We start from the raw sequence: 21,532 nt of genomic DNA, 5'->3' as shown, positions 1-21,532 counted from the left end.
CACCTAACTCAGGGGCTTCTCTTAAAAAAGGAACTTGCCTTTTCCAATGTATTCAACTTAGTTTTCATGGACACAACTATGCTTCCTTCTGTACTTGTATTTCAATCATTCGTGTAATATTTAATTCAGTGATGCAGGCAAAATACCAAATGCAACAGCACAGAGAGGTTTGAGAAGTGTCATTTCTAAGCGACTAGACAGAGCAAAGGGCGCAGGTGAGCAGGAGGCCCGTCCTGTCGGGCATTCAGTCTGCCTTGGGCCTTGGGTGTTCACAGGGGAATGGAGAGGTCGGCTGCTGGGCTGAGCTGGTTAAGATACAATGGGTGGAAGTCCTTTTAAAACCCAGTCTGCTGTTGAGCGTCTCTGAGCCTCCCCGCGGTCCCTGTGCTGGTGGTTCTTGGATTCAAACAGAGGTGGAAAAAACGCTCAAGCTCATTTGGCTTGTGAACGTAACATTAAATAGAACTGGCTTGTGATCTTCTGTTTCCTTGGATGTAAAAATGAATGCGGCGAAAGAGAGACAGTCCTGTACGACAGATCAACAGGCCCCCATTAGCTACGCCGCCCCCCGGGCTTGCCTGCCAGTCTCTGGCACACCATAAAAGGATGCTGCGGCCCCACACTCGTAATTGGACGCTAGTGGCAGGATGGGCGAGCAGCGCCGTGCGCCCCGTCTGCCAGGGAGGCGGCGTGTCTGCAGCTGCTTCGCGGGACCCCCTACGTCTATTTCACGTTTCTCCAAGTTGGGGCGAACCCGTGTTGCCAACGACACCCGGAAGGTGTGTGTTTCCAGTCCACGGTTAACTTGCTCGCTTGGTAAAATCTTCAAAGCAGCAATGACGAGCTGTGTTTTGGAAAATTACGCCCAATGAACAGTGAGATGATGCCAAACAAAGTGTGAAGGACATTTCGGTTTGGGTGGGGGAAGTGCTTTGGAGAGCAGACCCGGGGCCCTAACCGTGCAGTGGCGACCAGGGGGTCGGGCCTGCAATGACGCATTTGTTTCCACGAAACGTACACATCGGAAATGCCAACGTGCAGGACAGACAGAGCGGAGTCATCCTGGTCCCTGGTGCATGGGCCCTGTCGCATCCGACACGGGGCCTCAGCACCACCAGATAATATGGATCAAGCCTCTCACCCTCCTGGGCATTGAGGAGCCGCGGAGTGCACCCCGTAATGGCTCCGTAACTTGGGGTGCTAACTGGGGTGTGAGAGGAAGCACCGTGGTCTGGAGACTCACAGACCCAGGGCGTTCCTTCCCTCCGGTTCGGAAGATGGAGCACTCTCGGTGCTGCAGGAGACAGGGTGACAGCAAAACATTTGAAAACGTTTTAAAAATGTGCCTTTAGTAGACAGGGAAACATATTCTAGAAAACAGAGGAAAACCAAGAGGCTAATAGTGATGATGACTGTGACGATTACTTTTCTTTTTAACACTAGGCTCCACTGATGTGATCCCAGTTTTTAAAAAAAATTCTCACCTGAGGATATTTTTCCACTTTTCTTCAGATAAAGCAGGAGGGAAGGAAGAAGGGAGTGAGGGGGAGAGGGAGAGAGACAGAGAGAGAGAGAGAGAGAGTGAGACAGACATCGACTGGCTGCCTCCTGCACGACCCCAACCAGGGCCGGGGACTGAACCACTACCGAGGTACGTGCCCTCGACCGGAATCAAACCCACGACTCTTTGGTCCTCGGGCGGATGCCAAATGGGCCAGGGCGATCCCAGCCTCCTTACTGCGTGCTCCCAAGGATGGAAAGGACTTTCTGAGGGGAACGCCCCCCTTTTGTACAGATTGGGGGTTCTGTCGTCGGGCTGGGACATGCCCATTTCTGATTTGCAGTGGCCGCAGAGACTTGGGCCCCACTGTTCAACTCTGACATCCACACACTTGGACTCCACACGAGACAGGGCTGCATGACCTCCCGTAACCTTTACATCACCCCTGGAAGTAGTTCCTGTTTTCCCAGCGATCACGGAGCTGGGTTCTGATGATCACGGAGCCGGGTTCTGACGGTCACGGAGCAGGGTTCTGACGGTCACGGAGGAGGGTTCTGACGGTCACGGAGCCGGGTTCTGACTGGGTTCTGACGGTCACGGAGGAGAGTTCTGACGGTCACGGAGCCGGGTTCTGACGGTCACGGAGGAGGGTTCTGACGGTCACGGAGGAGGGTTCTGACGGTCACGGAGCTGGGTTCTGACGGTCACGGAGCCGGGTTCTGACGGTCACGGAGCCGGGTTCTGACGGTCACGGAGCCGGGTTCTGACGGTCACGGATCAGGGTTCTGAAGGGCAGCAATAAGCCCAAGGTCCCGCAGCTGGTCCGGGCAGCCTGGATGCAGCGAGTAGCCCTCAAGCGGTACATAGCCCTAGGGGGTCCCTCCAGGCCTCACCCCAGAAACCAGAGCAACGTGTGCAGATGTGACTTCTGCCGGGGTCAGACAACAAGCCGGCCCTGGCGGGTTATTTTCCCCAGAGCCCAGACGTGAACACCTCTTATGTCCTACCTGAGGGGCCTGCTGCAGAGGGCCAGGCAGGGGACAGCTCCTCCAGGGAACCTCCCACAAGGGCCCCTCCTGCCCCCCCGTCCCAAGCTTCCTCGCTAGGCAGCCTCACCTATGATGGGACTCCTCTCGGGCCTCGGATAGGAGGGAGGGCAGCCTTCACTGAACCTCATCCCCACAGAGCCAGAGCCGTGGTCTCCCCATGAGTGCACCAGGCCTCGGGCACAGGGCAGAGCCGGCTGCGCAGGGCGGCCCGGCTGTTAGAAGTCCCAAGGATAAAAAGGTCAGCGGGGGACACAAGAAATTGGATTTATTTATGGTACGTGCCCTAAGTGAGCTCAGAGGTAGGTTACCCAGAACAAGAGAGCATATTTATAGCTGAGATGATACAGACGCCCGATTCCTTTTTATTAAGCATGTTTATTACCCAGAACTGGGTTAAGCAATCAACTGACTCCTGAATTACTGTCCCTGTGATGGGCCAGCATTACTGTCCTGTGGGCCACAGGTGCAGGTGACCTAACCACTCTTCCCAGAATGCACGAAGGGACCCCGTCATCCCATCCCCGTCCTTAAATTGTTATTCCCATTTTTGAGAAAATGTTTAGGAGAAGACACCCATCCTAAATGGGTGGTCATAAGAATTAGTTCAACCAAAGGCCCACTTCTGCGGGGTGCACCCCCTCTATGATGCCCAAGTTCATTTCCCGGATGAATTTTGGACTAAAGGCCCCTTTAACACAGGATTCTTCTGTCTCATGGTCAGCACTGACCAACCAAGATTTAAAAAAAAAAAAAAAAGAATAATTACTGTGCTGGAGGCTCTGTTACTGTGCTGAAGAGTTTTAATTTGTGTAGTGACCACAGCTCTCCCAGACGTAGTGCTCATTATTCCCACATTACGGCTGATGGATCCAAAATTAAGGAGATTGAACTACTCGTCACTGGAGCCTGCAGGAGGGTTTGAGTTTATTGCAGCAAAAGCCCTGATCCTTCCGTGGTTCCTACTCTTCAGCACTGTGAGAACAAGTGTGCTGTTGGCCTACGGTCTGCGGGGCCCCTTGTCAAGCTTTGGCCCAGCCCATGCCTAAGCTGTGTGACTCACAGGGAGCTTGGTTATGGAGGGTGCTGCCTCCACTTTCCGTGGGACCCCTGAATCACCAGATGCTGCCTCTCGCCCTGTTATAACGGAGGGGTTGTTTTAAGCTGGGGCAGAGGACAGGTGGAGACAACATTTGAAACCTAGAGCAAATGCCTGTCCCTGGCCAGTAAGAATGGATTCCGGCGGTGGCATCATTACTGAGACGTCTGTGACCTGGCAGAAGATACCTAGTATGTCCTTGGGGTGGACATTGTTCCAACGTCACCACCTTTCAAGCAGAGATTCTCCGGAGCTGACACAGACGGATGAGGCACCGAAAGAACTGAGTGGGGGACAGAGGAAAGGGACCCATATCCTTTCAGGACGATGCAGGAGAAGGGTTCTGGCTGCTGTGGGGGACCTCTGCCCAACTCACTTACCAGGTGGGTAGTTCAGAGTCAACTTCCCTGCCATTCCCGTGCCGGGCACCACTGTTTATAACACAGAGTGGCAACAGGCCGTGTGCCCCAAGCCCCTGGAATGCACCCAGAGAGGAAGGAGCCCAGCCACCTGGGACTTCCCCTGACTCTTGCCATTTCTATGCACCAGAGCTGGGCCGCCCAAGAACCACACTGCACTCAAGGGTCCCAGGACTGTACTCCCAAGGGGTACCTCAGGTACTCCAGAACCGTGCTTGTGCACCTGGTCCAAGGCCTCCCCTTGTACTGCCTTCAGTTGTCTGACAACTTTCCCCTGGAAAATCCCAGAAATATAATAACGTGAACTGTAATTCCAACGACAACATGAGAGAGTGTCTTCTCCCTTATGCTATGTGCTGATACTTTTATCACTCCCAGGGATAGTATATAATACGATTAGAATGTAGGGCCCCCCAGTTAGCCACTCACTTCCCAGTATGGTGAAGTGCAGGTTACCCGGGGGCATTACTAAGACTAGAGTTAGGAGCTGGGGCTGGCGCGGGATGATCAAGGGGCCATCTGTACAATGACAAACCTTCTCAAGAGAGATCCAATGTGTACCCTGTTCCTGCCGACGCTCGTCTGGCCTAGCGGGTGTCCACCTGTGCTTGGTAAATAGGCTTATTGGAGCTATAGAGATTAGGGAGAAAAGGAGGAGAGACAAATGATAACTCAGAGATACTGCACGCTGCGTGCGTAATTTGGAGGGCTTTGTGGTTGCGAGGAATAGATGCCGTGATCCGCCTTTGCTGAAAAGGTGACATCTGTGTTCGTGAAAGGGGTGCGCTAGATTTTGAGAAAGGCTATTTTTCTTAGTCATTAAATCAGTTTTTAGGAACTTTTCTTCATTTGAACAATTATTAAACTATAAAATGGAATGGCCCAATTGCTAAAACCGTAATCTGAAATTGTACAGCCAGCTATAAAATGCTATATTATTAAACTGTACTAAAGATGCTCAAGCCCATTACAACTTTTTAAATGAATTATAAAAACCTTTACTGCTGATAAAATAATCTTCAATTACAGCATTGTGTATTCTAACAATATGTTGAACCGAAGTTTGCTACAACGCTAATGTGCCAATCACCAAGAAATCATTACTTGAATTAAATTTGCAGAAGCCCGGAATCTGATAGCATCTGCTTCGAGAGGCAGAGAACACCTGACGCCGGTGTGCTGGCGGGAGGGGGCTCATCGCCCTCGCCCAGGCAGATGCCCTCCCCCTCCTGCAGCCACAGGATCAGCTGAGTCAGCTTGTCTCGTGGGCTTCAAAGCCTACACAGTGACACTAAGCAGGACCTGTGGATCAGGAAAGGCTCGTTGTGCTAACAGCCTTTTATCCCCGTTCACGTGGCCCCAAAAGTGCGATTTTAAAAGTGACAAATGTTTGGTTACTGAGTACCTGTCCTTTATAGGCTGAACTGTGTGCCTCCAAATTCATAGGTGGGAGTCCTAACCCTCAGTACTCCAGAATGTGACTGTATTTGGAGGCAGTGTCTTTAAAGGGGTAGTCAGTTGCCCGGCTGGTGTGGCTCAGTGGTTGAGCATTGACCCATGCACCAAGAGGTCGCCCGGTTTGATTTCCAGTCAGGGCACATGTCCAGGTTGTGGGCCCGACCCCCAGTGGGGGGCATGCAGGAGGCGGCCAATCGATGTTCTCTCATCCATGTTTTTTTCTCTCTCTCCTTTCTTCTCTCTAAAATCAATAAAAAAACCAATATTTTTAAAAAGTAAATAAAAATCAAGGGGTAGTTAAGTTTAAAATGAGGCCATTCGGATGGGCCTTAATCAAGTTGGGCTGGTGTCCTTACAAGCAGGGGAAATGCTGACACACAGAGAGACCCGGGGATGCTCACACCGACGAAAGGCCCTGTGAGGACACAGGAGGCAGCCACGTGCAAGCCAAGGAGAGAGGCTCTGCTCAGGGGAAACCAGACCTGCCGACACCTGATCTCGGGTTTCCAGTCTCCAGAAAGGCAAGAAAGGGATTTCTGTTGGTTAAGCCCCCCAGTCTGTTAGGGCAACCCCAGCACATGAACACAATGCACGGCACCGCCCGCTGTGATACGCGCGTCTGCCACGAGGCCCGGCCCTCAGGATGAAATCCCTGGTTGTTGGTACCAGTCCTCCTGCACGCTCCCATCTCCAATAGGGTTTGAGTCCAGAAGGGAGGTGCATTTCGGCATGCTGGGTGTTCGGCCGCCTTCAGGCGGGAATGCCCGACTCTGAGCAGCCTGGACGGAGCTCTACCCAGTTTTGAGCTCTGAATTCAAGTACTCTCCTGGATGAAGGGCTTTGAAAATTCTCTATGAGCAGTTATTTCAAAAAATGTTGCCACAACAGCCTCTTTCCTGCCAGGGCAAATGTGGGTGGATCCCGGGATACAGCTTCCCTCTGAGCTCATCTGCGGGCGCCGGGAACCTGCGAAACGCCCAGGGGCCTCCGCGGCCTCTCCAGGCTGGGAGGAGCCGGGTCCATGGTGCTGGGCCCCGGGCTACTGGGCAGCCAGGTCCAGAGCTCTGCGGTGAGGCCTGCAGGGCAGCCTGGGCGGGGCTCCGCAGCCTAGCCCTTCTGCTCGGGGAAGATCCCCCCACAGCTCCTTTCTCCCAGAGTGGGGAAATCCGCTCACTCCGAGCTGGCGACCATTATGCAGAGGAGACGCTCGGTGTAGGCAACATCTGAATTTTTTTTTTTTATCCTTACCCGAGGACATTTTTTGCATTTATCTTCAGATAGAGTTGGGGGGGGGGAGAGAAACACTGATGTGAGAGAGACATACAGACTGGTTGCCACCCCAACCGGGGCCAGGGACAAACTGCAACCAATGTACGTGCCCTTAGTGGGAACTGAACTCGGGACTCTGGTCTGCGGGCCGACGCTCTAACTGCTGAGCCAAACTGGCCAGGGCAACATCTGGATTTTTTTAATGAGACCAAAACAACAGTGGGTGCTAGAAAACATTCTGGAAGACGCAGAAATGATGGGATCCTCACAAAGACCATAAGCCAAATTGCACGAGCACCATGCGGCACCACGACCATTTTCTTAAACAAAAGGCTCAGGACACAGCATCTGTGTGCCCACAGTCATTTAGAGTCAGGGCTTGGACATGTCTGGCTCTGGCCATAGGATCCCAGACAATTTTCTCCCTATCCCCAAATGCCCTCCGCCAAGTCCATACATGAGAAACCCCACTGTGGTTGGTATAAACACCTCCATCCACTCTGGTCATCTGGCAGAGTCTCCTTTGAAATGTCACCTGTAGGGTACTTGTCCAGGGTGCTGTGCGAATAAAACATCACCCCAGAAGGGGAGGGTGTGAGGCCCTGAAGGCGGGGGCTCCTGCAGGTCCCTGGACGAGGACAGCGAGGTCCAGGGCCTCGGCCAGCAGCACGTGATATACTGTCCCAGGGTCCCACGCTGAGCGAAGCGCTGCCTTAGGAAAACCAATTTTAATGCCCCCAGATGAGCACTAGATGGTGACCACAGCTCTGGTCACTGTCCCGCCTGTGCTACCTAGGAAAGGTCTGGTCCGCTGCACAGTCCACTCCGACCCGTCCTCTGCTCCTCACCACTCAAGGAGAAGGAGGCCTCACAAGACTCTCAAACGCCTCCATTCCCGTCAGCAGAAAGGAAAGGGGGGACTCTTGGGTAGACCCCACTCAATTCCTGGGCAGTGGTCCTCAACCAGGGTGATTTTGCTCCCCGGGGGACACCTTCGTCATCACGACTGGGTACTGGCATTTAGAGGGTAGAGGCCAAGGGTGCTGCTGAACACCCGACAGCCCCACCACCATTATCCAGCCCAGAGGTTAACAGGGCCAAGGCTGGGCAAGCTACCTGGAGAACTGTTCGAGCCCCAGCCAGAATCCATCAACTAGACGAGCCGTACTGAAGTTTCCAAGACTGGCACAGAAGCGTGCAGCCTGCCTTCCGCAGAGAACGCCGGGGAGGCAAGTGACTGCCAAGGGAGGAGTGTCCGACTCTAAGTTACATTTCAAAACCACCACTCCCGACCTCATCTTACCCGGGACAAGGCTACGGGTGCAAAGCCCCACTGGCTACCCAGTCTAGAAAAGCCCCTAGAAAACTGGACCCATAAAGCAATGCATTTCAGCCTGGCCTTCAGAGCCTTTCTCCGTCACCAAAGGTGACCGGTGACTCCAAGTGCCGAAAGCCCCATAAATGTACCAACAATAAAGTCCTGGTAGCACCGGCTCGGAGCTGGGCGCTGTCCCCAGCATGCTTTACAGACCGGATCACGTTTGATCCTCGACACCAGGAGGCTCTAGTACTTCATCCCCGTTTCATGGATGAGGAAACTGAGGCAGAGAGAATAAATGATTTGCTCAAGGTTTCATGGCTGGCTAAGTGGTGAAGTGAGCATGCTCAGAATTCCAGCTCCCCCTCCCTGATGAGAAGTTCCAGTTTGTCCCTAGAATTACAATTAGAATTTGACTAGCTTTTGTTCCTGGTTTCTGGGAGATAACCTCTAAATCCTCGGATGTTCTTGAGTGATAGGAGTGTTTTGCTCCTCAGAAGCCCTTTAGAGAATACCTGAATTTAATGAGATGATCCAGGATGGGGGTTGTCACTAGAAAGCCCCATTGTGGCTCCAGGGGTTGGGGCTTACAGCCGGTGAGGTCAGCCCGGCCTCCTGACCTCCAGGGAGCAGAGACAGCTGGAAGACTGCATTCAAGTGCCCAGTGGCTCAACCAGTCGCGCTTTTATCATGAAATCCCAAGTAAAACTCTGGCCACTGAAGCTCGTGACACTCGCTGGTTGGTGAACACATCGGTGCGCCCTTGTTCTGTAGAAAATGCCACTGAAGAGGACGCAGGAGCCCTCCCCTGGCCTCCCCAGCTCTGTCCCCCCCTCCATGTGGCTGGTCCTGATCTGCACCCTTCACAATAAGACAGTGATTACAAGTAGTGCCGTCCTGAGGTCTGAGTTACTGAACCCAAGGGGGTTGTGGGAACCCCTGGATTTGTAGCTGCTTAGTCAGAGCGCAGGTGGCCCGAGGACCCCTAACATGTGGCTGGCATCTGAAGTCAGGGCCACCTTGCTGGGGACCGTGTCCTTAGCCTGTGAGTCGGTGCCAGCTCCGGGCCCGGCGTCAGATCTGAGTTGTACTACAAGACACCAGTTGGTGTCAGAACAGGCATCATTACCTTTCTTTATGCTGGTTTATGAACCAGTCCGGCACGTCAATGTGCCAGATGTTCAATGAGAATCTAATCTATGTGGAGTGAAGAATGTTATCCAGAACAAAAGGTGACGTGCCCGGACTTCGGTGGTGCAGTGTAGCCCTGGGAAACGCAGGGAGGGGAAGGCAGCCTTTCTGGTTCCCCGCCCCGATCCAGCCGCTCTGTCTCAGGTTATAAAAAACAAAACCAAAAGAAACAGGAATAACAGCAGTACTGACTTCCCGAGGCTCCTGTCAGGATTCGATGTGTGTGTGTAACACATATACATATATATGTATATAATGTTATGTAATATATGTCCAATGTTCATATAAATATATATGTATTTAATGTGCTTAGATCAGTGTTCAGCTCCTGGGAAGTGCTACATGGACATCTGCTTTATTAACACCAGACCATACAGAGCAGAGGTGATGCAGGGCATCAGGGCAAATAGTTCTGGGATCTATGATTAGTCCTATGATTAGACTGTTCATAATGTTTCCCAAAGTGGGGTCTGGGGAGCACTGGTGTGTACGAGATGATTTAGGTGGCCTATGAACGTTCTATTGTTTTACATTTAGTATGTGCACGGAGAGCTGGCACACCGGCCCACATGTGCTCCACACACGGTGTGAACCGTAGTCTGTGAACAGTGTCGCTGAGTTTGAAGGACAGTATCGAGCCCGCGCCGGTGCGGGTGGAGGCGGATCTGGGCGAGGCCGCGAGGCCGGGTCTCTCAGGCTAGGAAGCAGGGCTAGTTCTCAAACAGCATCTTCTCTGCAGCTGCAGCGAGGAGTGTGTCCTGTTTACCACTGAGTCACCTCTTCCCAATGTCAGCACTGGCTACAGGGACGTGGCACCAGCCCCTGGCAGACAGTCCCCTCTGACTGTCCCCAGGCGGGACCCAGATCTGACTTCAAGTCGGGACTCCAAGAAGCTGACCGTTAGGAGGTAGCTCCCAGGAGACTCTGGGCACAGAGATGGAGTTGGGGCAAGTGCTAACCCCTCCGACTTGGTCCTGTGTTGACTGCCTTTCGGTTTCCTCCCTTCTTAGCCTGGTGTCCAAGGACTATCCCACCCTGTCCCCTCCTTCCTTGGAACTTTCTACAATGACCAGGAGGATATCACTTAGTTCAAACATTTCTTATAAATTAAAGAAGCAAAATCTAAGGAGCTCCATCTCTTTTCCCTCCATGGCCACCAGCCCCTGGCAACAGCCTTTGCTCCACGCCCCAGTGTCCACGGTTAAAGCTCTAAGGCATCCCTTCAGTCACAGTAGGCCTGGTGGCCACTCACCAAGTGCAGAAGGCTGGTCAGTCCTGCTGGGCCCTACAGGCACTAGTTCTTTTATCCTCACAAGCAACCCAAGAGTGGGTGATGTTTTACAGCAGACATTCAGAGAGGGTAAGAAACTTGTACCAGCTCACACAGCAACAGGAAGTGAGCTGGGATTTTCACTCAGATCAACCAACTCCCAAGCTCATGCTCTTTCCTGCAAAGCAATTCCTAGACGGTCAATCACAGGTGACAAAGGGCTGAGGAGGTGCCCGCAGGGTAGGTCCGCCCAATGGAAGGGGCGGCGTGTATACACGGGGTGAGCGTCTCCATGCCAGGGGCCTGGTTTGGAAATCAACACTTCCTCTCTCCTTCCGGCGCCCTGGCCGCCCACCAGTCACGAGACTCCCACCACCCTGGCCTTGCGCACAGGCACCTCTTCCAGTGGAAGATTAACGGGATGCCAAAGCACCCCATTGCTCCACTAGCATAAATTGCAAGAAAAACATTTAGAATATTGATTAAGTGCTTCATGCTAGAAGATTTAAATTTACCTCCTGTATTTCCAGGATTAGCTGACATAATGGGGTCAGTCTGCTGGCACAAATGATTTACAGAACACCCATTGGCAGCCTTCCTTTTAAAACTCCACACTTATAATTTCCACTTGGTCACAGCCAGTGCATCCTGGGCATTTAGCAGGTTTGGATAATCGCCCTCCTGCCACATCCAGGCTTTCGGGGTTTGGCCCTGAGAAGAGTTTCGGAATCACTTCCGGTCTGGTCTGGCCCTGTCCTGTACACACGGGCTTTGTTTTGGTCTCCTGAGACACAGTCCTTCCAGGGTGCAAAGTCTTGTTTCACATAGAGATTATTTTCAATATTCTAATGCAGTATGCAAATGTTCAATATTCAAATTCTCTACGGAGGAGTTCAACGGGCAAGAAGAGGGGGTACAGGTGGGCCGATCCCACCTGCCCTTTCCACACCTCCTGCCTCTGTAAAGGTGGAGGTGCCGCCCACAGGTGCCCAGCTCACTTCTCTGAGCTTCGCACTGTACTCCGGGAAGAGAAGGGGCTGGAGTGAAGCTTTCCGGGGAGGCCAGGGAGGTGTGGACTTAGACTGAAATCCAGTGGATGTTGTAGGTCTGTTGCTCCAGAAAGATGCCCACCCCGTGGTCCACAGAGAGCCATTGGTGTCCCAGCCATGGGACCCCTAGAGCTAGCACGGCCGGACCACCAACGTAGATGATGCAGTCACTGAGGGGGAGTGGACAGCTGGCCTTTGCATTGCTGCCTTACGCAGGAAGCACTCTTGCAAAGGCTATCCATCGGGACCCTGCTCACATCTTTCATGACCGAGAAAGCTGCCTTAAGAAGTCCCATTACGATGGGGGCCGGCACTTGAACTTGAGACCTACACACACTTGCCCTCCGTGTCTCAGCCCACAGATACATATTACTTGGCTCCCAAAACAACTGACTTGGCATATGGCCTGCCCTGCTCACCAGAGCTCACATGCACTGCCCATAACCGTCCGGAACCCGTCCTGCGGGGCTTGGCTCCGAGGGTGTGCCCTGATCCATCAGACGTTCTCCTCTCAACCCCCCATTGCAGCTCTTTCAAGGAAGGGAGCAGAGGGAGTTAGACTTCTCAGGGGTCTTCAGCCCTAGTCCCAAGCCTATGTTCCCCAGTCCCTAACCCTGTTTGACCTTGGAAATCAGGGGCTCACAGATGCCACTTTGAGAGTCTTCACCTTATGCCATCAGAGTTAAGTGGTGTCCAGTGATACCACAGAGAGATTTTCCCAATACTTACACCTCCCCAAGATCTTTACTTTAAATAAATGACAAGCACAATCCATTTGGTTGATGTAGCCTGAGCTTTTTCCAGCTACCAGACCGCTCAAGTGCACTGAAGACAAAATAACTGGTAGACTTTTAAATATTTCTTTGCTTTTCATGTGACCATTTTGTACAGCGTCAAAGAGATGTGTCAACAATAGCATCGTCTCTGTCACGCTTGTTACTAATACGACTGGCAATTAATCCCAACATGGGAGCTTGGCGGGCTACCCAATACCTGGTATTTTAGCACCTCGGGGAGCCAGCGCTTGGACATTTCCATGACATTTTATACTAATCAATCAGTGTTCCTTTTTTAAGGCCAGCCTTTCACAGGAGCGGCGGATGAGTGTGGTGTGCACCACACCCAAAGCTACCATCTCCCCAAGCACAACGGTGTGTGGTGTGCTGATAATCACACTTCGAAGCTGACTTTTGAAAATGTTTATTCTTATTTATTCCCTTCCAAGGGGGAAATCTATCTCAAATGTTAAGACAGAAACTCGAGTCCCCGAGCGTCTTCTCATATTATTGTATATTATAAAATATTACAAGAGGGTGCTTCTCGAGGGAAGTGAACTTTGGAGCTGCCAAAGATAGTTGACTTTCTCCAAATCCGTTACCAATGGGTCCCAAGCTGGTTTAAGTCGGTTCTATTCTGAGCAACGACACATGAGCCGGGACAAAGGCCATTCGAAGATATTTCTAGGACCCCCTGGCAAATGGTGATTTATCTGGAGACAGCCAGGCAGGCAGAGGAAGGACAGATGGGGAGAATGAGTCTCCTGGGGGCACTACGTCAAAGCAAGTGCCCTGACTCGGTGCCAGGGACCACGTTCTCGGGGGCTGAGGCCCGTCTCTCATCGCTGGCTCATTCCCAATCAATCCTCTGGCCTCCAGTGATTCTCTCCACATTCTTCATCTAAGTCATCCTAAACAGATCATCAAGCCGCAAAAAGTTTTGCTGGCAAACCTCCAGCCCTTCCTGTCCCCGTCTCCTGGAACTGTGGCAGGAAAAACCCAGCCCCAATGCAAGCTTCGTGTTGGCCCCTCGTGTACACTCCACTGTCCTCAGGAAGAGCTGGGCATGTGGCTTGCTCAGAACCAGCTTCTTTCTCATCTTTTCTCCCCCCTCCAACCTCTGAGTTACCACTGACGGATAAAACTGGTACGTCTGTAGGGCCTACGATGTGACGTTTTGATCTATGTACACATTGTTTACCACAGTCAAGCTAATTGACACACAGTTACCATTTGAGGGGTTGTGAGAACAAGGAAGATCTCTCTTAGCAAAATTTAAGTATACAAGACAGTATCCTTAACTATGGTCACCATGCTGTAAAACAAGTCCCCAGAACTTATCCTGCAGAAGTGAAACTTTTTGTACTCTTTGCCCAACATCCCCCCACTTCCCCTCCTCCAGCCCCCCACGCACTATTCTACTCTGCTTCCCAAAGCTCTACTTTCTCAGACTCCGCCGAACCCGGAGGACATTATGCTAAGTGAAATAAGCCAGACACAGAAAGACAAATGCAGCATGACCTCCTTTTCTATTTTTTACTTCCTCCTCTCTGTCCATTCCTAATTCAAAGAAAGAGCCCAGGTTGTCCAAGGTCATGGAACAAGGCAAGAGCCATGACCGTGGAACAAGGCAGACGCACACGGGCTTCGGAGCCGGAACTCCCAGCCAGGGAATGGCCGTGTGAGCTCAGGGACGTCACTAGCTTCTCTCTGCTCGGCTGCCTCGCTTGTAAAAGGGGACGATGTCTGTCCTACCTGACTCGTGGGCTGCTGTAAGGGGTAAAGGTGAAATGTTTGGAAAACATTAAATATACTGTCCACCTGTAAGGCTAACTCACACCAGTTTTCCCTAGTGCAACACCCACCCCACGCGAGGCACAACACCACAGCTGTTTACTGTTGTAAAGGGACCGAGTGGTCAACCGATGTGGGATCAGACATCGCGTGTGACACCTCTCAAGCATCATCTGGAGCGTTCTCGTGCCCCAAGCACTGATGCGTTGCCTCATGTAACCCCCGGCCCCAGCAGCGAGGCGAACCTCTGGTTTTCACAGCTGAGGGAATAGGCGTGGAGAGGCCCTGATGCTGGGGGCACAAGAGCCTGGGTCTGAACACAGGCATGGCTGCCAAGCCCACGCCCTCACCCCGCCTCACACATGCAAAAAGCAGGAGCCATCTTAGAAGAAAGGCAGAAGCTCTGTGGGCCCCAAAGGGCTCCCTGCAAGGGAAATGCTGCTTGGCTGCGAGGGATGTGGCCTCTGTGTGTGTGGCACTGGGGAGACAGGTGTGGCCGTCACCCCACTGTTCCGGAGTCCCACGCCTCCGCTCCCCTCTGGCGGGAGAAGTTAAATGGCAGCCCTCAGATAAACATCATGCTCTAATTTTACTTTGTCCCTCTATTTATGAGGCCCAGTTCTGATCACTAACACAGGAGAAGGAAAGGCTCTGCTTCTTGGGAATAGAGCTCGTGTGTCCTCTGACGTTGCCAGGGCAACCCTGCATGCAGCACAGAGTCCTCCTTGCGGGGAGGGGTGATTGGACAGATCTGTGTTGGAGGCAAATATTGTGTGGACAAGCCATGCACCGGGTCATGGGAAACAGAAGTCAAGCAGTAAGGGGGTGCAGAGAGCGGGAAGGAACACCTCCGGTCCTACTCATGGGGAAATTAATGTTGTGGTTTTCCAAGGATAACTATTCCTCTGTGATAGCATTTATTAACTCAGTCTGACTTTCCAAAAACGTTGATGAGCTGCATCCTGCCTACGATGTGTAAGTTCACAGAGCACAGATTTTTTGTTGAATGTCCCTCTTCACAAAGTTTCCGAAACACAGACAGAGCTTAATAAACAGCCGAAGGCTGCCTCTGCAGCCACACTGTGCGCTCAGACGTGTGCAGGACAGACCCTGGTTTTGCGGCAGCAAAGCTGGCCCCTCTCCCGGTCAGGACCCGCCCTGGGCCCACTGTTACCGCCTTATGATCACAGGGTCCCACCCTCCTCTGCCCACTTGTCTTTACTGATGCTGGATCTGAGGCGGACCTCGGAGGAAGCAGGACACCGAGCATCGGCCAGAGCTGAAGAGGCTCTGTCTCTGAAGAGCTGTGCTTAGCTCCAGACCCACCCCCACCAGGCTGGGGGGCTCTGTGCAAGTGCGTCACTGACCCTCCCCGAACCTCAGGGTCCTGGGGCAGGATGCCATAGCACCTCCCCCACCAATTTCCTCCCAGTTCGGCATTTTCTGCGCAGAGCCTTGGAGATGGGAAACACTCAAGAAATGCTTTAGGAATAGGAAGAACATCTGGTCGACCTGAGGCTGTGTGGCTGAAGGTTTACACTGTGACCCAGGAGGACATCCCAGAAGAAGCGTGAGATGTTGGCGTGAGAAACTACCAAGCAAATCAGAAGTGGAAACACATCCCCAATACTTTCTAGAAACACAGCCCCAACACTTTCTAGAAAGGGGCCAAAGTGGCTGTGGGTTTAGATGACAACAGACAAAAGAAGGCTCTGGTAAGCACTCCGGTGAGGGAAGAGAAGGGACGATGCACTCCAGGGACAAGTGTGAGGTAGGATGGGTATGGGAGCACAGTGCTTGGGAAACATCCCCTTCTGCATGAGGCAGAAGTCACCATGTGGTCACCGCTACCCCAAAATGCAGGAAGAGCCCTGAAAAGAACACGAGGCTCCTGGACCCCCAGCGCTGGTTCTGTGACTCACCAGCTCTGCCGGCTCCAGCAAACGCGTCACCTCACCGAGCCCCGTGTCCTCAAACGAAAGAGCAAGGTGGACAAGACCACAGTAACGGCATCTCTCCCGCCGTCCAGAGGATAACACCCCAAGAGGTCAAGTGCAAAAATGCTTGGTGAACATAAACATAGGCAACGTCCTGCCAAACAGCTGAATACTCATTGTGATGGAAAAATCAATAAAAAGGCAGAATAAGCACCCTGCTTTGACGAAAGTCGAGAAAGCACTGTTAGTATGGGTGGTCCTGCCCTTGGAGATCTGGGTGAACCCGACGACGTCTCTGGGTGAGCCCCGCCGGACTGGGCTCCCAGCAGGGCTTCGGCAGGGCAGCCCCTCACCGCTCCCCTCACCGCGGAAGAGCATTGCTCTTCTCCCTGAAGAACCAACCAATGGGACTCCAGGTTTCAGCGGATGCTTCACTAGCAACACGGTCTCTGGTTTCCCTTTAGATAGTAACATCCTTCGGTGTAAGCGGCAGTGATGGGGACCAAACAAAGCTCCTTTCTTTTCAATATGCTGCTGCTTTGTCGAGAGCACAGAATGAGCTTAATGCATAAAGAAAAAGCCAATCTAGCTCGACCAACCCACAAACAAAAACTGTGAGGACCCATCTACCCAGCCCCTCCCCCCCCCGCCCCATATTACAGGACACCAAGAGCTGATAGATACGCAGGAGCCTTGGCCAAAGCCCCGCCCCTAGTGAATGGCCGTCAGTTCCCAGGCATCTTTCGCTCTGCTCTATGGCTCATGGTCAGAGTCACTGTGAAGGCGCAAACCTGGGCATCATTCCCAGCCATCTCGAACGAAAATGAGTCTGTGTCCCGCCAGAAGTGAGCTCCAACAGGGAATGCGAGCCCCGCTCTTACCTGTAAATTTGCACAAGGTGGTAAAACATGAGTGGGGATCTCATTCTCGGACCCTGCTGGCCCCAGGGGCTGATTCTTGACCCGGAAGGCTGTGGTGGTGGTGGCAGCGGTGGTCTGAACTGGGAGGGCTGGCTGCCAGACAGTGACATCAGAGCCATTGCCAAAAGCTTGAATCGCGTTTTCTGCAGTGAAACAGGAGGAAATCCAATTTCAAAGTCCAGCAGCAAATGTACCAGACAAGCCACATAAAGCCAGAGAGGCACACTAGAAATTCTGAATATAGCACTGGAGTTCCCTGAACAAAACCCATCCAACTGTCTACCCTACACGCGCTGAGAGCCAGCCATCGGGTCAGATGTTCAAAAATCAATTCATTCATTAAACACCGAGCTGGACACTTGGATGCTCCAACCGCAGCCCATATTTATTGTGTCCCTATGTATGCGCCAGGTCCTTGCCTTGAAATACTCATCACTGAAGCCCTTTGAAATCCAGACCTATTATTTGGGATTCTGAGAAAACCTTTGTTTTGTGTCAAAATTCTATACTAAAAGCAAACTTCTTAGCGCTTTATTTATTTTTTTTAAGTACAACATCGTTAATAATGAGACTGAGAAGGCTCAGTGGTGTTGACATTCATCTGTCAGACAGTGAAATCAAAGAGCAAAGCATGTGATTCACTAGCACGCAGCATCTTCTATGAAGCTGGCATCGCTCACAGGGCAAATGAAACCAGTTTCTTTAAAGAAAAACCTACCCTGAACCTCTGCAATCGTCTAGTGAAAATTCAAGTAAGATTATTTTTTTTCCCCTCTCTGTTCCCAGTCTTCTAAACAAAATCTGCATAATTAGGTAGGAGCAGCCCAGCTTAAATGAAAAGTTTAAAATGTAAAACTTTAAAAGCTTATTACAAGTTCATGGGATTAGATTGTTTTTATGGCAAGAGTAAATTGGTTGTGTGGTTCCCCTCCCCCAAATGAATAAAAAAAAAAAAACAGTTTAATCAGGTCTTTGGGGATTTGGCCTGGATTTAGAAATTTTTTATTTCATATTCATTGTATAAAAAATCAAACTCCTCCACTTGGGACCTGAATGTGCAAATTGTTAATATATGACTCTTAGCTGGCATTTTTCAATATACAAGACAGAATAATTTAAGCCTAATGTTCCTCTTAGAAGTGACATTTTGTTCTAAAATTGTTATCCTTTAAATTCAGAAAATTGGAAACCTGTTTTCTACAACTTTACATTTTTAGGGCTGTAAGAAACAGCTTTAAATTAATATAAATGCTTTTTGTGCTTCTAGACATGTTCTGTGGCCCAAAGGGTGGGTGAAATGTAGAGGAAGGTGTTTGGGGGACTGGTTTTCTGGAATGACCCAGAGCAACAACAAAAGAAAGCAGAGCCTTCCTTTCTTCTACTCAGACATGTAGACTTAAGAGAACTTTTGCCATCGCTGAACCTACGTGCACTTTATGGCATGCTGGCATTGGACTCGGGAGGTCATTGGTTTGCTTGCTCATTCATTCATTCATTCATTCACTCACTCATTCGTCCATTCATTCATTCACTCATTCATTCCTTCATTCATTCAAAGGTAGCGGAACAACCGCTATGTGCCAGGCACTGCTCTGCGTTGGGGATACAGCAGTAAAAGGCCAGAGTCCCTGCCCTCAGGGAGGTCCCACTCTGGTTGGAAGGAAAGAAGTAACATATACAATACAGTAGGTGGTGAGAAACGCTTGCAGAAACAGGAAGCAGGTGGTTGGTGTTTGGGGGGTGCTGGTGGGAACAGGGAGCTGCAGTGTGGATGAAGTGGTCCAGGGAGGGGAAGGTGGCATCTAACAAAGACGTGAGTGACGGTCACAGTCACCTCCACCGTCAGCTCACTCTCCCATCTCTCTTCCCCTGACATCGGTCACACACTTTGGTATAAAAATAACTGTCTTCCCCCTACACCCAGAAGTAAACAACAGGTTGGAGTGGTGTTCATGATTGTGGAATCTGGGGAAGAGTTGGTTCATTTGAAGAGAGCAGAACTGGGTTATTGCATTTGGGCTGGACTGTACAAATTCCAATTCCTCCAGCCTTTGCTAGAGGCTGAATTTACAGCACGGCGTCTCTGGATACGGTGCCCCTTCTAAACGAAGTAAAATGGAATGACTATAGAACAACCTCTGGCTGGCTTTGGTCCCCGTTGAAGACCAAATGCATTTATTTTGATTGAAAAGTCATTAGCAATAAGATACCAGACTATTCTCCCCTTCACCAAAATATTATTAAGCAGGGACAACTTGAGCGTCTCTGCGAGGGAGCGGGTTTGCAGGCAGCGCGGGGATCTGCTTTCACGCCGACCTCTGCTGTCATCGCTTTATCTTCATTAAATCGGGTGTTCTGCCCGAAGAGCATGCAGGAAGCGAAAAAGAGGATATATAATATATAAACTTTTTTTTTTTTTAAGTCAAGACCAAACAAGAGGTCTGCCCAATGCCTGGGCACATCACTGTGCTTAAGATTAATTCTGTGGGTTTGCATTTCATTTACATTTCCAAAGGCGTGCGTTCATTGGAGCGATATGGCTACAGACACATAACGGAAGGACCCAGCGAGCAAGTCACTTACATTTGTCTTTTCTAGGAAACAAGGAGGAGGTTTCAGAAGTAACACTGAAAAGCTTTTCCAATGGACACAGAGCAAATTATCAGCTAATTCTTTAGGAATCAGCCACCATGCACAGCGCCTCATGGAGAAACTGTCACATGAGGACAGCGCTCTCAGGACGGTCGCTGACCTTCGTTCCTAGAAACTTGGTCCACACCTGCCACCAGGAAGGCATACCTGGCCCCTGATGTTCAGGTATGTGTCCTTGTCCAACAGACCCTTCCATAGCAGGCATGACACAAAATCCTTAGGGGACATGGGGCTGTACAAGAAGGAAGTGAGGCCCAGGCCCTGTCTCTGGCATGGATGTTCTATGTGAAAACCAGCCATTTATTCAACTGCGAAATGGAGATAACAATACCGCTTGTGCAGATTACAGTGAATGAGATCATGTCTATACTGGACTCCCTGCAGAGTGAGCAGAAGACACCCAGTAAGCTCACAGTGGCTGCCACAACATGTGAGTGAGGGATGCGACATCTCAGCAGAGCCGTCACCTGGAGCCCCCGTGTCTCGGTGGAGAGAAGGGGGACCCGGCACAGTGCTTCTGAGGTTCGTCTAATGAATGTTGTTCACACCGGGTGTTTCTCTCCCTCTCTCTCCCGTTGGGAGACACGTTTCCCACTCGCCTAAAGGCTACTGCAATAATAACTGATACTGTTTCCAAGCAGGAGCCCCTCCCCCTCCCGTGCTCGTCTCTGCCTCCCGAGATAACCGACCACCCTGAGGCTCCAGCTGCACAGCCAGCTTCTCCACTCAAGAATCGCTGCTTCTCCTCTGAGCCAACCCGAACGTCATGGGGGCTGTGGATGTTAACATGCTCGTTTTTCTCGGCGCGCTCTTAGAGGACTGCCCCATCTAATCTGTCTGAGCGTCTCACACTGTCTATTGCACTCAGGTTTTAAGAACATTTGGAACAGACTTTGCGCTGGTTGCCAAGATCAAAATTTGATCTGTGGGTAGAAGTGTTCCTTCCCACATAATGGACCCTCGGTTATTAGAATCGCTTGCTCTCTCGAGATTTTGGAGTTTCAGTGTTGGCAGCACCCAGCTGATCACTTGCTGTGCTCCTTGTTACATTAGATGATGTGGCCAAAAGGAGCCGGGTGCACCATCACGGTGGGGGGAGGAGGGGAGAAAGGGAGAGAGAGAGCCAGAGGGAGGGAGAAGGCAGACACAAGAAATAAGAAACACAGAAGTGGGCTTTGAGCTCAGAGAGAAAAACACGTTTGTTTCCTTTTTCAATAAAAAACTTACTAAGACAGGTATTGTCCTTGAAGAAATTCAGAAACTTCAAGCACTCTTCCAGGTCGTTGCCACTGTTGCTGCAGTCACACCACGGGGCCACGCTGAGGCTACTGGAGTCTATGTAGTTGGGGGTCATGACTGTACCTAAAAGAGTAGAAACCAGGCGTTGGATGCTTGTGTGACGACAAGGCCTCTCCACAGCCTGAACAGAAACCAGTGTTCCTCTGACGGCCGATGCACTGTGGATAATTACAAACGCCGTGTTTGCAGAGTGGGGAATTATGTTAAGCAGTGCATTTTCTTGGCCATTTATCTTGAGCACATAAAATAATTTGCACATTTACTTAAAAAATTACAACAGAGCTCCTTGAGCTGCACTTAGGGTATTCTTTTCTCCGCACAAATGGTGCGGATGTCACGGAGTCGGAGAGAATTAACTTTGAATGCATGAGTTGCCAAACCCCTTACATTTCCTCGAAAATGTCATTAATCTTCATAAATAGATAGAACTGGTTTTCCATATCTTAAAAATCCTTTTAGGATTTTGCATCGGCTTCCCTCAGAAGCAAAGGGCTTCTTCAGGAACACGAGGGAAGCTTCGGAGCTGTCTTTGTG

General features: G+C 51.1%; 1 protein-coding gene across 2 annotated transcripts in view; it reads right to left on the bottom strand.

Annotated features, from left to right (window-relative positions):
* Positions 1–21,532, bottom strand: part of GFRA1 (GDNF family receptor alpha 1) — a 201,610-nt gene that overhangs the window by 8,430 nt on the left and 171,648 nt on the right. For both annotated transcript variants that reach the window (XM_036265512.1, XM_036265513.1), the window contains 2 exons: positions 20,927–21,061; positions 17,009–17,190 (listed from right to left, as the gene is read on the bottom strand). In XM_036265512.1, the coding sequence (XP_036121405.1) occupies positions 17,009–17,190; positions 20,927–21,061 (317 nt within the window). The remainder of the gene's footprint in view (positions 1–17,008; positions 17,191–20,926; positions 21,062–21,532) is intronic.

This window comes from Molossus molossus, unplaced genomic scaffold (assembly GCF_014108415.1).
Source record: "Molossus molossus isolate mMolMol1 unplaced genomic scaffold, mMolMol1.p scaffold_m16_p_17, whole genome shotgun sequence".
In the NCBI taxonomy this organism is placed as follows: Eukaryota; Metazoa; Chordata; class Mammalia; order Chiroptera; family Molossidae; genus Molossus; species Molossus molossus.
This window is presented reverse-complemented; position numbering and strand designations above follow the sequence as displayed.